Source organism: Lichenostomus cassidix, chromosome 2 (genome assembly GCF_008360975.1).
Source record: "Lichenostomus cassidix isolate B80296 chromosome 2, HeHo_3.0, whole genome shotgun sequence".
In the NCBI taxonomy this organism is placed as follows: domain Eukaryota; kingdom Metazoa; phylum Chordata; class Aves; order Passeriformes; family Meliphagidae; genus Lichenostomus; species Lichenostomus cassidix.
The window spans coordinates 118098021-118119029 of record NC_139482.1 but is presented as its reverse complement, the minus strand read 5'-3'; the positions used below and the strand labels follow the sequence as shown (position 1 = coordinate 118119029).

The 21009-nt window shown below is 36.2% G+C and overlaps 1 protein-coding gene across 5 annotated transcripts in view; it reads right to left on the bottom strand.

Moving 5' to 3' along the window:
* The window catches only part of C2H8orf34 (chromosome 2 C8orf34 homolog), a 179368-nt gene that overhangs the window by 121440 nt on the left and 36919 nt on the right, over positions 1-21009 (bottom strand). For all 5 annotated transcript variants that reach the window (XR_014850140.1, XM_085052990.1, XM_085052993.1 and 2 more), the window contains 3 exons: positions 10365-10393; positions 6463-6632; positions 2416-2582 (listed from right to left, as the gene is read on the bottom strand). Coding sequence is in view for 4 of the 5 variants with exons in the window: in XM_085052990.1 (XP_084909116.1) it covers positions 2416-2582; positions 6463-6632; positions 10365-10393 (366 nt within the window). In the remaining variant the exon portion in view is untranslated. The remainder of the gene's footprint in view (positions 1-2415; positions 2583-6462; positions 6633-10364; positions 10394-21009) is intronic.

Genomic DNA, 21009 nt, shown 5'->3' with positions numbered 1-21009 from the left:
TTGAAATGGGTAACAATGTAATTGTTTCTTTTATTCAGAATATGAAAGAATTTTAGCTAAAAACTTCACTGACCCACCTAGGAGAAGGGATTTTTTAAAAGAAAATATACAAAAAGTCAGCTTCATGCTGTCAATATCTAAATTAATCAATCAAACTCTGAAAATATTCTCTTGAGCACACATAAAAATGGAAGTTTGTGTTCTGCGTTTCAAGTAGTGTACACTTTAAAACATCTGCTATAAATAGTAGAATTTGTTTTCCCAGAATTCTGATTTAGGAGCATAAGCTTTTGTAATTTTCTAAGAAAGGGCTGAATAAACAAACATTGAACTCTAAAGAGAACAAATCAAAGAGCTATATGCAACAATGTCCTGCAATTCAGTGATGGCAGAAAGCCCTAATTTGAAATTAGTTATACTGCACATAAGTTGTGTGAAAAGCATCAAAGCAGTTAATGGATTAGTGTGGTACATAATAAAAAAAAAAAATCAATTGCAGTACCAAACAGTTACTGACCTGGAAAATATAGCAATGAAAAACACCCACATTAGCTGATAGAAACTGAAGCTCTTTATGTTACCTTCAAAAGAAACTAGAACACCCTTCCCATGTAACACAGTCATATCCTCAAATTTTACGTAGTTGTGTGCATTCTGTTAGGCAGAATGTAGCCTAACCATTACATCAAATATAACACATATGCTGTCAGCAAATCACAAAATGAGGATTAAAATTTAAGGCAGTTTTTCAGAAGCACAGCACTTTCAACACCAGGATGTGCATATTGAACTTTCTCTCAGTGGTAGTTACAACAACATGGTGATATTATAATCACTATAAGCATGGTTACTCCTCAGATATGTCAGGATTTTGCCACAGAATCTCACAATCATTTATATAACACCCTGCCTGGACTGGAGGTCCTGTTTGGGAACTTCCTTAGTTTTAAGTTGTTTTTGTATAAATTTAGCCAGTTTTGATGAACTGTACAATAGAAAAATATTTCAGGCTTTGCATGGCACAAAACCAGAACGAATTTTTGCAATCAAGTACTTATTAAAAAAAAAACCCCAAAACAGTAGTTTTTACACAGATCATATTCTACCCAAATGTCAACACAATAGAAAATTCCTTTATACTCCCTTCCTGGTTCCAGATACCTTCAGGATTCAAGTGCCTGGAAGAATAACCTATACATCTACTGGATACATTTTTCTCACTATCTCCACAGATATTAATGAAAGATTCTATCCTGTATGTGACAAATAATGAGTGATCCAGGCCATTCTCTTCTTTTTTAATAAAACAAATGCATGTATCAAACCTAAAACTACTGAAAAAGAAAAGAAGATTATTTATTAATTCACAAGTAATTAAGCAGAATAAATATGTTTTTTTTTTTACCATGAGTCCTGTCAAATACTGGAACAGGCTGCTCAGAGATGTTGGATAATCTCCATCTTTGCAGAGAGTCAAAACCCACTCAGAACAACTTGCTGTGGCTGACTTATTGAGCAAAAAGTTGGGTTAGATAACTCCAGCAGACCCCACCAACCTCAACTACTCTCTGTTTCTTTGAAGTCTACAGTAAAGATGCAACAGAAATACAGAAAGCAAAAAGAGCCCCATGTCTTTTCCTGATTTTTAGACTAAGGTCCAACCTGAAATAAAATTATGTCAGAATTCATAAACTCAAGAATGTTGAGTTATTTTGAGATTGGGAATTCCCCATGTTTTCACTCCACATAAAGTTCCATGGAGCAGAAACTGGGAAAAAATACTGAAATCCCTAAATGCCTTTTAAGCATCATACACTGAAACTTTGAAAAATAGCAGAAAAGAGATTAGTACATACAATTAGAACCACTACTAATTATATACAATTAGTAATCCTAGAAAAGGGAGGCAGCAGTGAGCATCGAGCCTTCTAGAGTGCAATTTAATATACCATACAATCTAGTGGAAAATTAAAATCAAATACTCTGAAGAGGTTACAAATTCACATTACATAAGTTCTTTGTAGCTAGTAAGTCACAATAAAATCTACTGAAGTTAAAACTGTGATACAGCTAAGAAAAAGAAAAAACAGATGAAGGACAGTGAAGCTGATTCTGTTCCTTGTACAGAAATACATTCTGCAAGTAAAACCTAGAAGGGATTTATGTAGGAAACATAATTAATTACTTTGAGCACCCGAAGCATTTGATATGGGATTTTGATGCAGATGGAAGTTTATTCACACACCTTTATGGTCTTACATTTCTCCTGGAAGTTTCATATGTGAACCCTGTGAATCTCCACACAGCTACTGAATACTGTAGCTTCAAACATTGGGAGTAGTTTCTGACTAATCTCTGCTGGATTTTTTTATATTACAAAAAATTCAGAAAATACACATAATTTTTTGCAGTTACCCAGTAGTTCCATTGCATCATCTTCGTTGTCAATGTCTTCTTCGGTTACAGATGGAGCTGTGCTTTGAGCAGAATCAAAGGAATCCTGAGAAAGCATGGCAGCCAGCAGTTTCTTATGTTGCTGCTGTTGATGTTTTAATCCTTTGGTCTTTGGTTCCATTTTTAAGCTGTGAGGGAGGAAAGCACAACTTTCTCTTACTGGTATTCTCTTCAAAATATGTCACTCATTCCCTAAGCATTGGATATTCTAAGACATTTTGTGTTTTCAGCTTCTACTTAAAAGTTTTGACTGAATTTGGGAAATTTCCCATTGATTTTATTTGCACTAATCAAGTCTAAATAAGCTACATATATAGAACAACAGGACATCAATTACAAATCAGTATTGCTAAGGCATTGATGCATAGCAAAAAAGTTGACAACGAGGAACTGCTCCCTTGAGTGGTTTTGATACCATTACCCCACAGAATAAAGGGTTTTATATTTGTAATAACTTTCCTGATTCGCTGAGCTGCGTCTCTAACCTAAATAACAGAGAACCAGAATTGCACAGAAATCAGAAGGGTCTAAGGCAGGACTTGCTACAGTTGGCCATTTCTGATTCCTTACAGTATCAACATAAAAGGGATAGAAGTTTGGTGCCCCACATGAGGGGCACCCCATGAGGGTACCAGCAACACCTCAGACTGTCCTTACAGTCTGTTGCAGGAAGGCAGAATTGTTTCAAATGTATGTTTTTTTTAATATAATCAACGATTGTTCATTTCCCCAGAAAAGATAAACACTAATGAGACAAAGTGCACCTTGGAGATGAAGAACGGGCTTTGAGTTTAGGACATCAGGTTATGGATGGGGCCTCTGCAAGCTCTAGTTCATTTCACGCTCTAAGAGACAAGAGTACCATAATAAAAACCACTCAAATTCCCCATTGTGTACATACATTATCCCTGGAGGAAGATTCCCAAGGGTCTTGCAGCTTCTCAAAATTCTTCCAAGAAATTTTTCATGTAGAAAACTACTAACAGTGACTTGGAAATTAGTTTAATCCTATTTTCACGGTGTTCAAATTTCTGAAAGATGAGCTCAGTACCAGCAGGATTGCCATCAGCACTTTTCTATGCTGTCTTATCACTTATTAATACCTTGCCTTTCTTCCTTACAGCAGCAACAGAGAGCAGTGTAAAACCAGTGACAAACACAATCTTTCCTCTGTGGCCATAGAGAACATTAAGAGAAAAAAGGTGACCCTTCATCCATTTGACAAGACATCACTAATACAGCTATCTCAGACTGGCTACACTGTCTTTCCCAGTCAAAGCAGCAGTGACACCTGTCCTATCAGTTACTCTTTTCTTTCCTTTTTTTGAGTTACTAGGCCAGTCTTTCTAATATATGACATGTCTGCTTCCATTGCTCATCATCATAAGAATGCATGTTTTCAGGAGGAAATGGTGGTTCTGTCACACGACAGTGATGGCAATTACTCTCCCAGTGATTTGTCAATGACTAATCTTCTGGAAATTTATATCATGTTTCATATATGTAGCATTTCCATACATTTAGTGACAGCTAAAACAATACATACTACCTAGAAATAATGAAACAATTACAGTTTTGACTTTCCTGTTCTTATACTTAAACTGAGTATTAAGATTAGTTCTAAGAATTTGCTGGCTTATCCCATAAATCCTGATAAATAGTGATCAATACCCTATCACTTTTTATTAAAAGTGTTGCTAAATAAAATTTAACATGATCAAATTGGGAAAACTGAATGTAAATTTTTCAAATTTCTCCCTCCTTCATTTGCCAGGTAAAAATGCAACTTAAATTATTTTAGGCTACATTAACTATGGAATAGATTAATGAAATACAGGTGACATAGCTAACAATTCTTTAAAACTGATACCTTCACTCTATTGAGAGAAAAACTTATACTCTTCCCCCTACTTTTAGAGGTACTAGGTATTTGCTACGTTAACACTAAGTTATTATTACCTGTTCCTTGTCTCACACATATGGTCAATTCCAGATTCTGCTAATAGCCCTTTAATGCACAAAAACAGTGAATCAGACCGTGAAGCAACTGCCAGTTATTAGTGAATTATTATTAAATATTCAGATTAACCTTCATCAACATGGGTCTTTAAACTTCCATATGTAGTTGGCATCAATTTTAGTATCACCACTATCTTGAAGTTCTGAAACTTTATGATTCCTTTGCAAGGCTGCAAACATGATTTTTATAAATGCCTCACAAAAGCTGATGAAATACTAATGAAGCAAAGAATTATCCCAGACATAAAATCAGTCATCCAAATGTAAATCCATATGCTGCATGTAATTTAGTAGTTACTCATTTCCACTGAAAATCAGTACTCCCACTTAACGATACATATTTTTCAATGGGCCATCAGCACTTCCTGCACCTAAAAAACAGAGATATCTGTATCCCATGAGTCTTTCCTGGCATCAAGTTCCCTATACTCCCCTAATTCACATACCAGGCAACCTGATTTTGTCATGATACTCAACAAGATTCCTCAAATACTCTTCTCAAAGCCATTAATCACATTTTTTAATTACAGCATTAGCTGTGAGGTTTCTCACAGCTTGTACTACCCTCTACAAAGAGAAAAATGTGCTGCTTTGAATCATCTTTGTGGCTGAGAACCAGATCTCTTTGCTCCTTTCTGGAAATTAGACAGAGATGCTTATTTCTGCTCTTTTCTGCTCACAGAAGGGATACAATAGCCTCAATTTGCTCTGCAACATGGAACAGAACTTTATTCACTACCTTTACTAGACTGCTGAATAAGGAAAAAGAAACCCAGGCCTGCACAATCAAGCTGCAGTGCCAGTTGCTGACTTCATTATTTTGCCAGGAACTGCACTGGAGAGATGCAGGGTCTGAGTAGCGTTGGTTCCTGTCCAACATCTGGCTGAGGGATCATTACTACATGCTGCTACTTCTTTGAAATAGTAGTACTCACAGCTACCCTCACAATAATCTAATTAAATTAAGTACTCATGGATAACGAATATTCCCAACATGTAAGGAAAGTTAATGAATGCAGTCTGCAAGAGCATAGCTAGTGATATGCTAGTTTCAGTGTGACAGGGAGGTGAATTCCAATCTCGAAGGCATATGGAGGAATGTGAAGTGAAGAAATACCTTACACCTTTTCAAATGGAAAGCAGAGAGTTCCGCCCTTCTAAAAAAAGGAAGAAAATGGTGTCTGCTGCAGTTAAAGTACTAGTTGTAAGGAAGGAGAAATGCTACAGGGCTAAGGGAGAAACGTAGGTGTTCAAGCCAATTAACAGAGGCAGTGCAGAAGATTTACACTTAAAAAGAAAGACATAAATCCCTTTTAAAACAAGGCTGTGAGTATTTAACCTTCTGTGATAAACATATCTTTAAATCATAGAAAATGGACTCCTTGTAAAAATTATAATCTCTTCCAGGTAGTTGAAGCACATTAACAAACTCTTTCAGTCATGCACAATAAATCTTCAGAAGTTATTTACTGGAGAGAAAAAAATGTTCCCTTTGAGAAAGACTTGAGAATGTCAAAAAGCTAAGATGTGAAATGAAAATTAATTTAGGAAGTACTGTTAAAAGTAACATAGATACCATTTTCCTCGTCTACCTTTCCTTTACATGAGAAAATCATATTTATTACTAAAGTGTCAAGAAGATTAATACCTGCTACCAACCATGGAAAGTTGGAAGGGTATGAAGTATCTGAATGAAGCCATGCATTGCAATATTATTACTCAATGGACCCCAACCATGTCACCATACACTTAGCTTTACACATGGGAATAAATCCATAGGATTGCAAAGGAGTATTAAGTTAATCACATAGAAAAGCATGAGAAGAAAACAGTCACATATTAATGACTTCTATTTATCCTGCATCCTGCCACACTATGGCATGGGAATTAAAACACCCTGCACTCTGCCCTCAGAAATGGAATTTTTATAATAAAAAGATAGCTCTGTTTCACAAAAGATAAATTTTCTAGGCCAGATCAAAATCTCACCTTCCTCCAGGACTGCTGCTATCCTCACTGTCCCACTGCTCGTTTTTATTTCTTGGTATTGGTGGCTGCAGCATCTCGGCAGCCAGAGGATCTGCATCATTCTCTTCACGGCCAATCCATTCTCCAATCACGCGAGGTCTGAGAAGGGGAGTGTTAAAACCTGCTGTGTCCTGAAGAGAAATAAAAAAAAAAAAAATAGAAACAATGCGCTGCTTGTCCTCAATCGTAGATGTAAATAGAGGAAGAAAAAAAAAAATTAGAAAGTACAAAATTGATACATTGCATTATTATTTCAGAGGGCTACAAAATACCCAGAAACAATGATGCACTAATGAAGAGTTTCCCATGAACAAAATTCCAAGAGATATTTGTGTAAATCACTCTTATTTCTTCATTTTTAAATTGAAACTGTAGAAAAATCAGTTTTTTAATAAACTCACAACTCCTAAATCAGTTTTTTTAATAAATGCACAACTCCTAAAACCTTCAGTGTATCTGTTCTGCTAAGCAACACATGAAGCCATTTGTATAAAAACCCCAACCAAAAGCCTGTTGTACATTAATGGCATCACTCTTATTTGCATTATGAATTAATGCAAACTAATAAATAATCTGCATTTTGCATTTTCAAAACAACCCTGCTGGGCTTTACAAAATGTATCTTTCTATTCTGAAAATTGTAATAATATTTGAATAAAATGCATTTCTGAAACTATTTTTATCCACTTACTGGAGGACAGTAAGCTGGACAGGGTTAAAAGAAGCATGCAAATGGTATTGATATATTCAAAACAATAGCAGTAACTTGTACCATCATATTAGGAATTTAGATTAAAGAAACAAATTGTACTTAAAAGTTGCATGACAAAGCATTCTGAAGTAGTGAGTATCTCTGTTTTCAATCTTGCTAGAATAGTTATAGTTAAAGGCTCTTGTACAACAGCATAGTCAAACACCTGTATACCCGAGAAAAAACTTACAAAATTGTGAGATAGGAATAATTATTTCTAATTAAACTCTTTGTAGGCTAGTAAAGACATTTCAAACACAGTGGGCCTAATTAGGAGAGATATATTCCTGTCATTTAATGAATGAAAATTACAGGAAAGCAAATCCTTGGCTGTTACCTAACTTAGTGCCTCAATAAATATTCCTGCCATAAAAGAATGCTTTCCAAACAAAAAGCATCTGGAAAAAGTACAGCACACTATGTAGCCTACAAACCATATTTTATCTCCTTCCTAAAAACAAACCACTTTTGAAATCTCCTCCTAATTGAAACAGATATAGTAAAAGCACAGTTTGAACTAGGGGCCTCTACTGAAATAAAAGAAAAAACCCAAAAAACAAAAAAACAAACAAAAAAACAAAAAAAAAGGCTGCAAAGTACATTCAAAATGAATATATTTCCCCTCCCCTGGCTAGATGCTGCAATTTTGCTCAGCACAAGAACCTCTCTCTGTTCTGAGAGTCAAATGCAATCCAGGCCCTGGATCTGACTCACTCACCTTGTTCTTGTGTTCTGCTTCCTGCAATGTGCTTGCGAGTGTTTTACCACACTCCACTCTCCACACCTCTATCCAGAGCTGTCCATCACTTGACTAATTCACTTTTACACAATGTTTCCTGCAAGGACCACTGAAAATTGAATCCATGGCTTCAGATGTTTTAGGATACTTAACCACTGGTGTCTTTTTTTTTTATGAATGTACACAGTTTGTGCATCTACTTGGAGCTTTGTCATAGTCAGGTAATGTAGACTAGATGACAGTCATCTCTGGGCACTTGACAAGTGTAAATTTTCACTTGGTGATGTGTGTGACTACCATCATATGCTTATGAGTTTAGAAAAAAATTATTTCACTGGCCACAGTGCCTTCATTAAATGAAGTGCTTACATTAGTTTAAGTATGAACCACCTGGCCCCTTCTGAAGTTTATTCCTGTTATTCCAGCTATTTTCCCCATTCTCTTTCTCCCTTGGATAATTTCTAATGATTCATAAAAATTGTTCTTGGAACTAGTTAGTTAGAATAACTTGCACTGTCAATCCTGCTAAAAGCTTTCAGCCTCTTAAGCAAAAATGGAAAGCACCCAAAAATTTTCCCTTTTTTCAGTACCATAAGGTTTTCCTGACACTATGCAGTGCAAAATCAACACATGTACAAGTAAACCATGAATGCTGTGGCTGTCCTTGCTATGCAAATTTCTTTCATAGGCATTTTAGGGATTAAAGTAGCACTTTCATACTCTGCTTAACAGAAACGTAATTTACATCACACAGTCATGCTTTGCGTCACTTTATCACCTTGCTTTCCTCTTTGAATCGTGTTAGATTAGAACTCCACAGTTTCAGTGACCTAATTTATTGTCCTCCTTTTAACTGTATAAGCAGCCACATTGAAAACAGTAAATGGAGAATCAGAGACAGCTCTATTCAGAACACCAGGATATTTATATGGTATTTATTTCAAAGGCTGCAATAAATTGAGATGAAGTATTCTGTTCTCAAACAAGATTTTATAGGTTTGGTTGGGTTTTTTTCATGTAAACTTTAGAATCTTAATTGATTTCCAAATTACAATCCTCCATGAATAACAGAAGAGATTGACAGCGACATTAGTGTGCACAGAAATATTTTCAGTGCAGGTAGGTATTTAAATCTCAATTTCACACCAAATAATTAAACTTAAAAATTTTAAAAACATTAATGTTTTTGAACAATAACATATCATAGTTAAAAAAAACCAGAAATTATTTGCTAAAATATATATGCAAAAATTATGGGACAACAGGCTCTAGCCTAAATTGTCTTTTTCCTCCTGCAAACAGTATTTTACAGGGTTTTCTTTGCAACCAAAAAAAACAACAAATGGAGTTCTTAACAAGTATTCTTACAGGCAAGGATTCTAATGGAAGGACTTTCTATTGTGTTTATCATCACTTCTGAGCCCAGCTATGAAAACAGTAGGAAGACTTAGGCCACAGTTTGGAAATGGCAGCCACAGATGCACATGACTGCATGGTAACAGTGATGAGTCTTATCTAGCTGTGCTTCCTTGGAGAACACAGTGAAGGTATTTTATATGCACTTGTGTCAGAAAGATTTGTGTCCACATTTTACCAGCAGAAACAAAACTTGTTTTTTAAAAAAAAAGTGTTCTGTATTACGCATTATTCCTGTGCCTTATATACCTTTTGATCTCATTTTCCTGACAGTAATGGTTTCTGACACCAAGAATACAAAGCAAGTTTCTTGGCACTAGAACACTCTCCTGCTCACTGTTGAGAACAGGGAAGATAAATTGATTCTGTTTCCTTTAGTACTTAAAAAAAGTTAGCTTGATTACTCTTTCAACATAGAACTTATTACATCTAGAACTAAAATTCATGTTAACTGTGTAAGGTACCAAAAATGGCCAGAACAGGAGAGATCATTTTTGCATTCAGCAAGGAGGTAAAGACTGATCTTTATGCCTTGTGCCTTCTTCAACAAATCTGGGAAGTAAAAATAATTCCTAAATATTCTCACAAATCATATCTAGGATTGCAGAATTCAATTTCACCAATACTTTTATTGTATTCAAGGCAAAATGTTTCCAGAAGTACACAAAGTAATCCAACAGACTGTATTAAGCAAAGATGGTATCAAGATCAAAAGTATTTCCATGGTCTCATTAAGAGCCTCAAAATCAGTGAGATTTCTTTTCATACTTGACAGTCCATCCTGGATCAAGCTACTAATATATTCACATACACTGTACTTACCCATATAGCTTTCCATACCCAAGCTTCCTCTGAACCCAACAGAACTGAAGTGTTTATGCCCGGACAGTGGCATGTGTTTTATCACAATCATCTGTCCCTTTGTACTGTTGATTAGGCATATCTTATCAATCTTACCTTATCAAGTTCATCAGAAATAGCGATGCCTGAAAACAAAACAGATTAAAAAAAATTTAGCAAAATGCTTTCTACAAATGTCTTTTACTACAGTAAGTACAAGTAAGGTTAAATTTGAAAAGCATACATTCTGTTCTCTGCATGCCACTGTAGCATACAATGTATCATATTTTGTTCCATTAGTGAAATTGCCCGGAAACAATACACTCTTAACTTTTCTCAGCTGCAATATTATCAAAATGACTTCCCAAAAAATTATGGAAATGAAAACTGCAGATGTGCCAGTAAAGTGACAACAAACTTAAGCATACTTCTATCTGCTTTCTAAAATTTTATCAGCAATATCAGATTTACCAATGGACACATTATTATGCAAATCTCACCCTGACCAGCATGCATAACACTTTGTGCTGCAATTACAGCGCAATATGGACATTTCTCTCTCTCTCCCTCTCTCTCTTCATGATAACAATGTAGAAATAATCCTATAAAAACAGGTGAAACTTTGGTTCTGTGAATAAAGTAAATTTTACACATTAGAATGCAAAAAATGTTTTCTAAATCCTCTGAGCAAGAATTTGTATATCTGCTTATCTTTTCGGCAGATGCTTGCCTAAGGCTTCCCTATGCTTGCTCCCATCATTTCCTCTGTCTTAATTATTTCTATTCTGTAGCATATTAAATATGCAGAGTTGGTCTCAGATTTTTAATTTTTTACACATATCAGTATATCACAAGGAGTGGTCAAGCCATCATATATTTAATGCTACCATGTTGAAAATTCTGATACATTGGAAGCAAGTATCTCCTAGATTCTTATGAGGTTTGATGAGAAACATTTTCAGACTAAAACTTCAAAAACCAAAGATTAGCTTCTCCTGATGATGAAAATAAGTGGAGAATACCCATAGACAAGAAGAACACACACTTGAAAATTGCTTCCTAACTTGTATCATGTTATCAAGACACCTTCTTTGACCGAATACAAGAGATTATATTGCAAAATAAGTACTATTGGCTGACTAGAGAGGTACTCTTTCAAAATCATACCAAATACTGCAGCAGTATAAGCTTATATAAGCCTATACTATTTGGTATACCATAAATATATGAATTCTTTGCAGTTTTTTAACTGTGCTTTTAATCATTAACTCTATATGGCTAATTTGCAGTTTAGATTAATTCCTTATAGTGATTTGTTTTCAAAGGAACCAAGTGCCAGGAGAACTGCAATTATAATTTAAAGACCTCATCAACACATAGGAAATATGGCAGGAGTTAAGAAAATATTTACAGTAATTCAATAGTTCTAAAGTAGATTAAATTGAAAAAGATTCGTTTTGACTAAGCCTTCTATCCCTCACTACAATTAACCAGTTTTTAATAACTTCATATTATTATTTAGCCCAGATTCAACACTAATGCCCATAGACTATAATAACCAGGTTGCACCAACCAGACTTTAAGGTGTTATGAATTTCTTCAATCCCAAATGGACATCTTCTGGAGAGAAGATAACTGCACTCTTGAAGGTAGTAAAAACCTAATTCAAAGTTCTTTTCACCTCATCTTTGAAAACCTGATTAGCATCAAATAGCTCTTCATTATATGGATGCATTTTGCATAGCCAAGGTCAATATGTTCTACAACCATATATACTCTCTCTCTAAACAGGCAAGCTACTTTTCCCCAGTAATTTTACATAATGTTAATATAGTTCATTTTGTTTTGATACAGGTTTATTCATATTGAAGATTTTCTTTCTCCAATTTCTTTCTCTTTTCTTCTGCTTGCACATATCTTTGTGAATGGGTCTTGGTAACTTGTGAGTCAACAGAAGAACAAGTCTATTTTGTGCTGACTTACTCCTTAAAAGTATTTATTTTCAAGTATGGTAAAAGAAAATACAAAAGATAATCCTGTCATTTCCAAAACTGTTCCAAAAAAGCCAAATGTTTTTTACTACTCAATTGCCTATGTTGCCTATCAAAGATCAGTACTAAAAGTAAAAAATAGCAAATGGAAAAAACAGTACACACTACTATATGCCTCACACAAAAAGCTCTACTAACTTTTCTGATTAAATTACATATAAGACATAAAATTGAAAAACATCCATAATCTAAATGAGTGCTTTTAGTAAAATGTTTTTTCTTGTGGAAGTCCTATTCCTCCACAGAACTTATGCTGAATTCAAAGAGACTGAACTGAGTAACTAAATGTACCAGAATGCCTCAAATTTCTTCTTTACTAAATTGGAAACAGTAGCAGGACATCAAAACTAACTGTATATCTTAATCAAGCATGCAGAGAGTTAGCAGTTTCTGAGGATGTGTTGCCAAAATAATTTTTTTCCAATTTAGAAAGCTTTTATCTTTGCCATCAGAGAATTAAACCTGCAAACTCTTTTTAGCTCTCACTCTCTCTCTAATGTGGCATCAAGAGAAAAGAAATAGGATTCTGGGGAAGAAACTTTATAAGGAGCTTTCTACAGCAATCTTGGTATGGTGATTCTGCTGGAGGTGGTATTTCCCATGTCAGTCACACAGATCTTTTTGTTATGTCTTGAGCCTCATTAATACTAACATTACTCTTGTAGTCACAGATAACACAACTCCATTAGCAGAGACTAGGATAAATAACCTCAAAAACACTGGATGTAAAAACACTTATTTCCTTCCAAGACACTACTGCATCACAGGTAGTGTGTGCCCAACTCTTAACAGTTTTCTTTGCAGCTGCCAAACTCACAGAATATCTTGGCTGAATTTGAGAGGAGGGGGATTTGCACCCTGTGTGCAGTAGACAGAAAATCACAACGACACCATTTTTTTGGGCACAGATGTCAGATGGAGTCCAGTTTTCACAAAATAACTCCTAAAAAAATTAAAACCCTCGTATATTTACCATAGCATTAAAAAAACAAACAAAAAAACCCACCAAAAAAAATCCCACAAGAAACCCTTAATCCAGAGTCCTGAAAACACAACTAGAGATAGTCACCATTATTGTGACTATCCTAAATACAGGAGTATTTAGGATTTCTGTTAATTTCTTAAACCTTAGTAGACTCCTGACTTTTCAGAAGTCAAATAGGTTACTGTCAGTTACTTTACCTTCAAGTAATACACTGACAATTAAACATAGATGAATTTCTATAAAGAAATGCTAACAATGGTTGCTATCTCCAGTTCATGTATTTGCTAGTATCCAGACATCAGCATTTTTCCAAACAAAACCCTTTTGTCACTTATTTTGTATACGTGACAACAAGTAATTCATTATGCTCTCTGTACTTTCTATAGTTATTTTCATTTATTTTCTCTGTGATTTCATACAACATAAAAGAGGAAATATAAATTTTACTTTTTATATATTCTAAATAGGAAAACAGTAATATAAAATCACAGAATACTACGGACAAAGGGAAAGCCATTCCATGAAACTACTCTAAATCGAAACAATGTTTCAGTTTTAGGGAAAACATTCATAGGTATAGCCAAAATGTCCATTCACTAAAAACTTTTAACCTGACAATTTAGTCACTTCTTCAAACTGTAACCTTTTCCATCAAAACTTAATCCCAATCACAAAAAAACTCCAACACCAGAAAAACTGACACATCTAGTTTATTCAACCTTAAATCCAATGGCTTTGTTAGAGTAAGTTACTATGAACAACTATTTCCAGCTTAGAGCATTTAGAGCCTAACTCTGCATGTTGATGAATGTAGAGAATGGACGTTTTAAAGCTGCATCATCACTGCCCTGCTGCAAGACACTGAGCAGCAGATAAGAAAGGGACTGATAAAAATGCTCTCCTTCCTTTGCTGGGAGAGGTCTTCTGATGTCAAGACAAATCCTCCAGAAACAAAGGAGTATGCTTTACCTTTTCTCTTATAGCAGCTATTTCTCACGGACAACGTTTGCTATAGTTTTATATCATACTGCGATTGACAACTGTGTAATAGACCAACCACTCTTACTAACTATTCCAGCTAAAGGGGTGAGAAGTTTGCTTCCCACCAGCAGCTAAGGCTCATGGACAAGGTTTAACATGGTAATTATTTAGGTAGCTAGCTGTCAATTTTTGTCTTAAAAAAATCCCCCCTTTTACAAGTAATTACGGGTGCTGCAATTTGATCAGGCATCACAACTATCCAGCCCACTCAGTTGTCTGAATCATGCAGACAAATTCAGGGCACTTGTTTCTGCTTTTGGATGGAATAACCCTCTGTGCTGCAAGGGTGTTGAACAATGAAATAATTGGTATGAACATGCTTCCACAGTCCTTCAGAAATGCTCCACAGCCACAGCTACTGCCATCTCTGATCAGCAACAAATCTGGAGTGGGGCTGTTGATGCTAGCACAGCCTCTCTCAACTGGAACACTCATTCTGTCACTAGCATGGTTTTTTAAGCGGACTGGAAGAACAATGTACTGTCTGATTGCAAGAAAGGTCTGGCATACTATGATTAAATGAAATATAAGCAACGAACAATATAATAATAATGTAATTTATTAACAGTTATTATACTTTAATTACTATTACCATGTCTACCTTAAGCAGATTGCCTAAAAAGAGTATCTCACACTATATTAGCCATTTACCTTATGGATTTTTATACTAAAGATACTAAAACAGTTGTTTCCCATGCCTCTTGTAAAATTAACAAGGATTATTAAAATCATTCTTTACAGGGCTATCTTAGATTTCTGTTCCCAGTCTTCTAACCTCAAGACAATCTGCAGCAACACAACGGTAAGTATGAAGAAAAAAAGATTATGATAAATACAGCATTACAGCATCTTCTTCTATGTAAAAGCCACCTCTCAAAATACTTGCACTATATTTTAACAAAATAAAATCCCTTCTGAGTCTAGAATGATTATCTTCCAGAGAACAGGCCTTCTGCTTAGGACATTCTGCTTCATTTCTAGCTTAACAAGAAATGAACTTTCCTTCTGAAGAAAAATGAACATTGTCAGTAACAATTCCACGAGTCTTTAAAACGCCAAGCTTTTGCATATGCACTTCTTAGCAGAATAGTTTTATTTGTCCAATACCTAATATGTCTCCACTCAGTGGTATTATTTCTCTTTGAAAAGTGATTTTTAGACTTTGATGTCCTCAATTCAACAGCATAAAATTAATTCTCAAAACAAAAGGCACCACACAAAATGCTTTTTTGAAAAAGAGCAACAGATGTTGTCTGAATTTTTGCAGGGCATTTGACAATGTCCCATACAATATCCTTGTCTCTAATCTGGAGAGACATGGATTTAATGGGTGAATCATTCAGTGGACAAGGAATTGCTGGATGGTCACACTCGAAAGAACTGTGGTCAATGGCTCAATGTCAAAGTGGAAACCAGTGGTAAGTGGCAATCCTCAGGGGATGGTATTGGGATGGGTGCTGTTTACTATCTTTATTGGTAACGTGGACAGTGTGGTCAAGTGCACCCTCAGCAAGTTTGCTGATGACACCAAGCTGTGTGGTGCTCGTCACATGCTGGAGGGAAGGGATGACATCCAGTGGGACCTGGACAGGCTTGAGAGGTAGGGGGGCTGTGCAAAACTCATGGAAGTTCAACATGGACAAATGCAGAGTCCTACAGCTGGGTCAGAGCACTCCCAAGCACAAGTACAGGCTGGGCAGAGAATGGATTGAGAGCAGCCCTGGGTAGAAGGACTCCTGAGTGTTAGTGGACGAGAAGCTTGACATTACCCCACAATGCATGCCTGCAGCCCAGAAAGCCCAACCACACCGTGGGCTGCCACAAAAGCAGTGTGGCCAGCCGGTTGAAGGAGGTGGTCCTCTACCTCCACTCTGCTTTTGTGAGACTCCACCTGGAGTACTTGCGTCCAAATCTGGGCTTCCAACAAAAGGACATGGACCTGCTGGAGGAGTCCAGAGGAGGGACACGGAGATGCTCAGAGGGCTGGAGCACGTCTCCTGTGAAGATAGGCTGAGAGAGTTGGAGTTGTTCAGCCTAGAAGTGAGAAGGCTACAGGGAGACCTGATAGGACCTTCCCGTGCCTAAAAAGGGGCTACAAAAAGCCATAGAGGGACTTTTTACAAGGACATGTAGGGATAGGACAAGGCATAATGGCTTCAAACTGAAAGAGGGTATGTTTAGATTAGCTATTAGGAAGAAATTCTTTACTGTGAAGGTGGTGAAACACTGGAACAGGTTGCCCAGAGAAGTTTTGGATGATCCATCCCTGGAAGGGTTCCCAGGTTAGTTTGGGCCTGGAGCAACTTGCTCTAGTGGAAGATGTCCCAGCTCATGGAAAGGGGTGGAACTAAATGATTTTTAAGGTCCCTTCCGACTCAAACCATTCTATGATTCTATGAAATGGCAAGTGATAAAATACCTAACTGCTGCATTATTCCTCATCAGCTTTACAGCAGCTTAAAAGCTGGCAACACTTTCATATTTTATACACACCTGAAATTACAGATCTGGTGTTCTGATAAGAATGACAGTTTTGAAACTTCAGTAATATCTACCATTTTGGCTCTCATTTGTGGTCCTTAAATAGTTACAGGAAGAAATAACACAAAAATTTGTTGAGGGGCTTTTGTAAGACTTACATTTTTCTAAAGGCCCAATGTACACCTGGGAAGTCTAATGTGCAGCCAATCACAAGAAAATAAAATGCTACTACTTTAATGTATGCCAGATTACCATTATTTAATTCAATATTCATGGAAATATTTATGCATTTTCCTAAACATCCAGAAGATGGCCACAGAGCTCCCATTAGCCAGTTTTCCTACCTGCCAAACAAAGTTTTCTGGATTTGACACATGGGTTTTGACATACAAAGTTTAGACATACAAAGACAACCTCAGTGCAACTCTGACTAACTTGACAAAATTCATTCTCAGGATCAGTCTAGGCCAGGGAACTTCTGGATGGCTGGACTGTCAACCTCATAGTGCATATCACAGGTTCTGTACCAAACTCCAGGACAGAAACAGCATTCTTATTCTACCATTATTAATCCTGCAGCTTTGAGCATGAACACAGAAATATCGTATCATGTATCAACTGTCCAGCAGTTCACTGCCCCAATGCATTCTCCAATTTCTTGTAACTCAGGGGAAGCTTGTGTTTTTCTTATCAGTGGGAAAGGCCATCTTAGACACAACTGCATTTCCCACAGCAAAACCCTGTGCCATACTGCAGCAGGCAGCATTGTATATTCTAGTCTCTGTACCTGTTTGAACCATATATTGAACACAAGGGAAATTGAAATTATTTATTTCACATCATCCTTGGATTATAAAGGCCATAAAATTGTTGCTCTGGTTGCACCAAACAAAGCATTCCTCGCCCAGAAAAAGTATACAAAACCCAAAAAATCTCAGTCATTTCTGTGTAAGATCTTTAAAATATGCTTTTCATTGACTGTTATAACAGACATTCTTAAAATATTCCTCTACCTATACCGAGTCATTTTACCACTTTCAAAATTAGACATATTGCCTCCAGTAGTAACTCGGAGATTTTCTGTGATGGCATACTGAAATGAAACCTCAGTTTTTACCAAAGAGGGGGGCATATGTCCTCATATTATTAAGCAACTTTCAACCTTCTGTAGACGTATCCATCTTGAACAAGGATAACATTCCTCCCAACACTTGGTCATATTAGAGCAAGAGAAACTGCGATCTACAAGGCACCACACATCAACATAGGAGCACACTATACATCTAATAGTTACTATCTAGAAAACATGGATTTAATCCCTCCTCATACTGACTTTAAAAAAGATAAAAAATAACTAATCCCTAGCAAAATAATCTCTGCTTTAGACTTGGCAGAATTTCAATATCCAAATTTCTGAGTGGCTTCAATGGAGAATGCAGGTTTCAGGATTAGGTTTAGTGACTAATGAATTATGCAAACACACAGAAATAAAATGCAAAGTACCCAACAAATATCAAGTCCCTGAAACTCTCCTAGGCCAAGGTCATCTCAGAAGAGAATAATCAAAACCACAGGACTCTTTAGGGAAAGATGTACACTGCCGTTGGCGGGTTAAGACGGGTAGCCCACAGCATCCAGTAGCCACGGACAGAGTCATAGCTCACATTCTGCTGCCCCACGAATGCCAAACTCCTTGTACCAAGAACTAGTAAGTTCCATATCCGAGTTGACAGCCACACAAACCCCAGTTCTGCAATTGTATTAGAGAAACCTTTAGCAAGCCAAACACTGTTCCAGAAAAGGACAAGGTAACTCAAAAAGATACCCTAGTCGTGAAACTTAGGGTAGGTTGGATCAGAATGGCAAATACCTTCCCAAGGGTGATTAAAATTTTAACATCTGTTGGAAAAAAGATCATTATATCTAAAGTAGCAGTGATTTCCTGGCCATACAAGCCACAGTCTATAATTCAATAGTAATAATTATGCTCATATTCTTTTTGTTTCAATCTCTGAAAATACCATTATTTTGTATTATTACTCATACATCATAGTAAAAGCAAGTGGATTTTATGAGTAAAGGCAGTATCGGATAACAGCTGCAGAACTGAGATAAAATTATCTTCTTTAAAGGTTTGATTGAGCTTATCTAAAAATGTTGATCTCAAAATAAATCACAAGCATTGATTTCACACAAGAATAACATGATTTTAAAGTTCAGACTGAAGACAAAAAAGGAAAAATCCTCTACAGAACACTGATGACTAGTCTGGTGGTTCAGTTAGTGGAACACATTTAGGGCTAGATGACCAACTGATAACAGGGAAGTCATCTTTATAGACTCACGTCCATCTCAGATCAACAACTGTGTACAACTGAAAAAAATACTAACATGTTATGTTTTAAAACAGTGGCCCTCATAAGGCAATTGACGAAAGTCTAGTTACATGTCCTGAAGATGTGCATTTACAGTTATATCATCATCACCACCATCAAAAATATCTGGCTTCACTAAACGTTAGCAGCATTCAATTCAAGTTCATCTTCCATAATTGTAATGTAAATCATTACTAGTTTCCTACAGTGTAGAAGCTTCTAAATGAAACCCCATTCTAACATATTCTTCAGAGACTGCTAAACACATTCAAGTAGTTCATGATGTATATATAAAGCTTCTCACATCCCACATACTTGCAGGTTCGTCCACAAAACTGAGGACATGATTTTAACGGTTTGTTAACATATTGTGATTTTGTTTAGAACTAGTTCTACCCTTCTTGTTATGAGATTTTTACTCTTGTTGTTTATCTTCTTCCCTGTAAAAGACAAACAGAACATCATGTTTTACATTTCACTATTTTCATATTTTTCTTAAAGAGGTAAGATCGTGCTTGCCTTTCTTAACTCAAGCAGAAACAACATTAACTGATTAGAATATTATGATCAATAACTGTTTGAAATACTCTGGAGGGACTTGGAGATCTTTCATTCTTGAAGGTATTGAAGAGCCTTGACACCTGGCTCTAGGCGAGCCTGCTTCAGCAGCTTCACCAGATGCCTTCCAGAGGTCCCTTCCAACCTCAACCACTCCATGATTCCATAATTCATTATGATTTCCAGCAACATTTCCTACTAGATGGAAAACCATGGTTTTCTTGTTTACTGATTTTTTTTGATTACTCCCCTTTGAAACTAGGAAACAAGAGAGGACTTTTCTCCTGTTGGCTGTAGGTAAATACTATTGTTTTTGGGATTCCCTAAAACTGACTTGGATTCATGATCAAACAGTTTTGGCTAACTTTTATTTGTTACCATTTTTTGACCTTAGAATGTCAACGGAATTCAAAGCATGATAAATTTCTTCCCCTCTGATCTCAAGTGTACACCTGGCCTGAACGAGCATTTAAACACTACTAACAAAATGTCAGTTATCTTCACTGAAAGGTACTCTTTCATAATCACATGTAGCCTATCTCACAGCAGAAGGCATTTTTTTCATCAAATGTAGCTACCATATATAAATTGAAACCTTAAATATGCACACATTTTCAATATGTACTCTAATCTTTAACTGCTTGTATAAAAGATGCAAAGTTGTTCATCAGGTATGCAGACTTCACGCTTAATTGCAGCAAGAACTCACTGATGAAGTCCTCAATTTTCCCCTACTCAAAACTCTCATAATTCACTGGTTTCCAGATCTTGTAATCTGTTTTCCATCCTCAGAAAATGGGGTGGGGGAAAAAGACAGGTGTATTCATTAGCAAGATCCTTAGCTACACAGATTTGAATTCTGTTTAAAGGCAAACAGGCCAGAAGGTGAAACACAAGAACATACATTTGAATCAGGATGGAACTTTTCTTCCCTATGATCAGCAGAGGAAGAAGGATGACAGCAATAAAGGTGAGAGACCTTGCAATAAAAGAAAATTAAACATGTATAAGGGAAATGCAGTATAATACTGTAAGTTGCTTTGTAAACCAGAATCTCCTCTAAATAGATGATATGATAGTTACAGATCCACTTCAATGACACACAGTTGATTGAAGAAGCAAACAAAACCCAGCTCTCCCATGTGGGTAATCCTCTGAAAAATGGTATACTTAAATCAGCAAGCTCCACCATGCTCAGACCATAATTACAAAAACAATCTTCGCCAGACTCTCAAAACTCCTAAGATACTTTTAACTCCAGAGTGTGCAGT